This window comes from Dendrobates tinctorius, unplaced genomic scaffold, assembly GCF_039654945.1.
Source record: "Dendrobates tinctorius isolate UK_male_01 unplaced genomic scaffold, ASM3965494v1 ptg000056l, whole genome shotgun sequence".
NCBI classification, from domain to species: Eukaryota; Metazoa; Chordata; class Amphibia; order Anura; family Dendrobatidae; genus Dendrobates; species Dendrobates tinctorius.
The window spans coordinates 17,677,204-17,681,386 of NW_027361724.1; the positions used below are offsets into that span (position 1 = coordinate 17,677,204).

General features: G+C 46.0%; 1 protein-coding gene across 1 annotated transcript; it reads left to right on the forward strand.

Annotated features, from left to right (window-relative positions):
* The first annotated feature begins 895 nt into the window (after positions 1–895).
* Positions 896–3,597, forward strand: ARL4C (ARF like GTPase 4C). The gene has a single exon (XM_073577574.1). The coding sequence runs from the start codon at positions 1,268–1,270 to the stop codon at positions 1,847–1,849; it is 582 nt and encodes a 193-aa protein (XP_073433675.1). The 5' UTR covers positions 896–1,267; the 3' UTR covers positions 1,850–3,597.
* Positions 3,598–4,183: the final 586 nt, after the last annotated feature.

The window sequence follows — 4,183 nt, forward strand, 5'->3', positions numbered from 1 at the left end:
AAAACAGTGGCCGTGAGATTTCCTAAGGCCTGTTTCACACTTACGTTGTTTCTGTTTCGTTGCAATCCGTGAAAAAGGCGGAGAACAGATCCGTGTCCGTTGAGACACTAACGGGGGCCACCGGACCGTTGTTTTGACGGATCCACCGAAGTCTGCATTTTAAAGGAACCGCAGCCCGGGGAAAGAGGAAAGAGAGAGAGAGACCGTCAATCAAAAATAATGTTGCAGAGTCCGTCTCATCCGCCCGGGAGACGAAAATATTTTGACGGATGTCAAAAAACAGGTGGGACGGACGACCGTCAGTCAAGATCCGCCGCTAATGTAAGTCTATGGGGGAAAAAACGGATCCGCCCCTTTTTTGGCGGATCCGTTATTTTCAAAACTTGGCGGATTTTGACTGACGTCAAAAAACGGAAGTGTGAAACGGGCCTAAGACGCTGACACAGCAAAAATACGCAGCACCAAAAGCTCATCGTAACGTTCCCACAATGAGGTTTGGGTTTGTTTTTTACAATGCGTAATTGTGAAAAAAAGTAAGTAACCTAGTTTACCTAATGGGTGCAGAAAATCTGCAACATCAAAAGCTCACAAAAGCCACGTTCACATGTTCAGCATTTGGTCAGTATTTTACCTCAGTATCTGTAAGCCAAATCCAGGAGTGGGTGATAAATCCAGAAGTGGGGACGGGTTTCTATTCTACTTTTCCTCTGATTGTTCCACTCCTGGTTTGTCTGACAAATACTGAGGTAAAATACTGACCGAGTACTGAGCGTGTGACCGTGGCCGTAACATTTGCACTTTGCTCAGTGCCGTACAGGTGCACGATCACAGCAGAGCATTTCTCTCACTACTCCAATTGCCCTTTTAAGACTACCCCTCCTTCCATGTGTTAGGGGTGTGAGGAGGGAGGAGATTGATGACTACGGATGCAGATTCATTATCATGTGAAGGGCTGGAGGAGGGAGAAAGATTGGAGGTAAAGAGGAGGAAGAGCGGACACGGAGGAGGGTGCACCTGGATGACATCCCCTCCGTTCACCCAGGGGACCCCTCCGTCCACAGTCACCCTGGATGACCAGTGCGGATGGTAGCACCGGCGCTGTGCTGCACACACAGACATGCTCCTTGGGTGAGGCTGTCAGGGCGGCCAGGCAGGGGACTGTCCACAGAGGAGGGATCCCAGTGCCTCTGGACACGCTGCTGACGGTCAGGGCATGCATGGGCTGAGGTGATCGCCGTGTGCCGCAGCTGCGCCTGAGCCTCCAGACATGGGGAACATCTCCTCCAACATCTCCTCCTTCCAGTCGCTGCACATCGTCATGCTCGGCCTGGACTCTGCCGGGAAGACCACCGTCTTATATCGGCTGAAGTTCAATGAGTTTGTGAACACTGTGCCCACCATCGGCTTCAATACTGAGAGGATAAGACTGAGCAATGGGGCAGCCAAGGGGATCAGCTGCCACTTCTGGGATGTGGGGGGCCAGGAGAAGCTGCGCCCCCTCTGGAAGTCGTACAGCCGCTGCACTGACGGCATCATCTATGTGGTGGACTCTGTGGACTCTGATCGGCTGGAGGAGGCGAAGACCGAGCTGCATAAAGTGACGAAGTTTGCAGAGAACCAGGGAACTCCTCTCCTGGTCATCGCCAACAAGCAGGACCTGCCCAAGTCCCTGGCAGTGGTGGAGATAGAGAGACAGCTGGCACTGCAGGAGCTGAGCCCGTCTACCCCTTACCACGTCCAGCCGGCCTGTGCCATCATTGGCGAGGGGCTGACGGAAGGCATGGACAAACTCTACGAGATGATCCTCAAGAGGAGGAAGGCGCTGAAGCAGAAGAAAAAGCAGCGATGACACTGGGCTGCTGCCAGGATGCCACCAGAGATGCCCACCATGGCTGTGGCCGGCGATCTGCTGCTGCTGGCATGTCCACCAACTCTTTGCACTGTGTGACAAGGGGGGGGGGGACTAGTTTTACCCCACATGCAGGGCAGGACCCTGCCATTTAACCCCTCACTTGCTGAAGTCATTGCTGAGCAATATGTGCCCCCTCAAACCTCCAAAGCCTCAAAGCGAGGTGTAATAAAATGGTGTATGAAGTGTTTGAAGCCCCCAGACCTGGTACTGGATCAGGTGACAAGTGGACCACATATCATCAATCCGTATAATTTATCCGACCGCCAGAAATAATGAAACTTGAATTTTTTTTTAATGTTGACGTTCTGTGTGGACATGTCCGGGTATCACTGCCCCTGTGGGGTGATGGTGGGTCTTCAGGGGGTTGATGTCTTTACTGTCTGGTCTGACCGCTGTACCCGGTGTTCGTTCTTTTTTTTTTTTCCCCCTTCCTTCACAATGCACTGTTTCTCTTCTTCATAGCCACAGGTTACAAATGTAACATAAATTTTGTGCCACATTTCTGTAATTCAGACTCGATGAATAAGGGGGATCGGATTTAGGGTGGGGATCCATGGCTGGTATCATCTGGTGCCCATTTCTAATGCATGAGATTAATATGTGAGATTCCTAGAATTGCCTGTTGTTTCTTGTCTTTTCTAGTCTCCATATTATTTGCACTCCTCACTAAAAAATGATTGTTGAATTTAATCACACCCTTGGTTGTCTGTTTTGCTGGTCTCTGTGTTGTCTCTGCATTCATGGTGGGTGACCCTGCATCCCCCCCAAATATCAATGGAGAAGGGGAACAAACTGGAAATAATGCACTTCTCTGTGTCTGCACAGACCTTATTTGATACTGATTTTTATATACAAGATTTCTATCCCTACATTACCTCTATGGGTAGAGTGTGGTATATATTTGTATATCATTTGTGTGTAATTTTTTTTTCTATTTTTTGGCTTTAATTCTGCAATTAAAATCAATCAGGCTTGAGATTCGATCAAGAATAGGATTTTTTTTTAAAGATTTTTTTTTTCTTCTCCTCTCTAATCATGAGCTCTCCATGATTGATGTATATGGAGATCAGGCACGACAGGGCAAGGATCCTCAACATATCCGCATTGTAAGCCATGTTCGACTGTGCTTCCATATTTCTCAGCACTCCTAGAAGGATATACATAGGAATTGTCATATTTATGCACAGAAATGCAATTCTGTAAACACAGACGTATCGCTGAAAACAAACATGGCCCATTAGAAATCCCATGTGTGATATCTTGAGTCATCAGCTACTATGCATTTGCTTTCAGCCTTGCTCTGGGTGATGGATGCAGTGGGTTACTTTGTCTGGATGAAGCTTGGTGGTCTGTCTGCAGCCCTCAGACTTGGCTTGGTCAAATTGTCTCTTTCCTATCTGCTGTGTCTTCAGACTTTTGTCCAGATAGGCGTTGTCAGTGGTCTACCCCGTTGTGTCCGCAGCTATATGTCCAGCTGCGTTCTATACGTTCCAGTGGTAAAGGATATGTTTTATTTAGCAAGCAGAAGAGAAATCCCCATGTATGCAGCTGCCTTCTCTGTGGCAGAGCCGCAGACCCAGCCCTTGTCTGTTCTTAAATTGTATGATTTGTATCATATTTACTATACGGTAGTGTTCATTTTTTATACCATTCTTTTCTAAATTATATTAAAATTATTACTCATGCTTTCTTTTTTCTTTTATGTGCCACCTAGGAAGGAATTGCTAATGTAGTCCAGAAAGGATAATGAATAGAGAATGTTAGTTTTTAATGCATCTTATCATATATGATTTATACAAGTTTCACGATACTAAAAAAAATGCCCCTATTGTTTTTCCTAATATCCTTGAGCTTTTCCAACAAGTGGTGCTTTTCATTTGTCTATCAAATATCATGCTGGCAGGAATTATTAATGCATAGCGAGTGCTGGAACTGGGAATACTGAGAATTTTTATTTTCCATCTTATTTTGAATGTTTTTTAGCCATACTTTATTTATAACAGTAAAGTAAAACCTGAAATGGTAGAGGACCCTTTTATTCTAGCCTTTTCCACTCTCCTTGTTATATATATTGTATTGTGCTTCTTTCCTATCATTTCCACCCTCTTATAGCAGCAGTGTACTTGTCAAACATATATTGTAGCACATGTATTACAGCATTATACCGGTCTACTAATCTTTTTTTTAATCTGATTAGATACAAGCGGTGATTTCGTCCGGTTTTGCTGCTGCCTGGCTGCGCCTACCCTTATCTGCCGTTAGCACAGTTGC

What these genes read in the sequence shown, in the direction of transcription:
- ARL4C (XM_073577574.1), top strand. Translation starts at nt 1,268, where the DNA reads ATGGGGAACATCTCCTCCAACATCTCCTCCTTCCAGTCGCTGCACATC.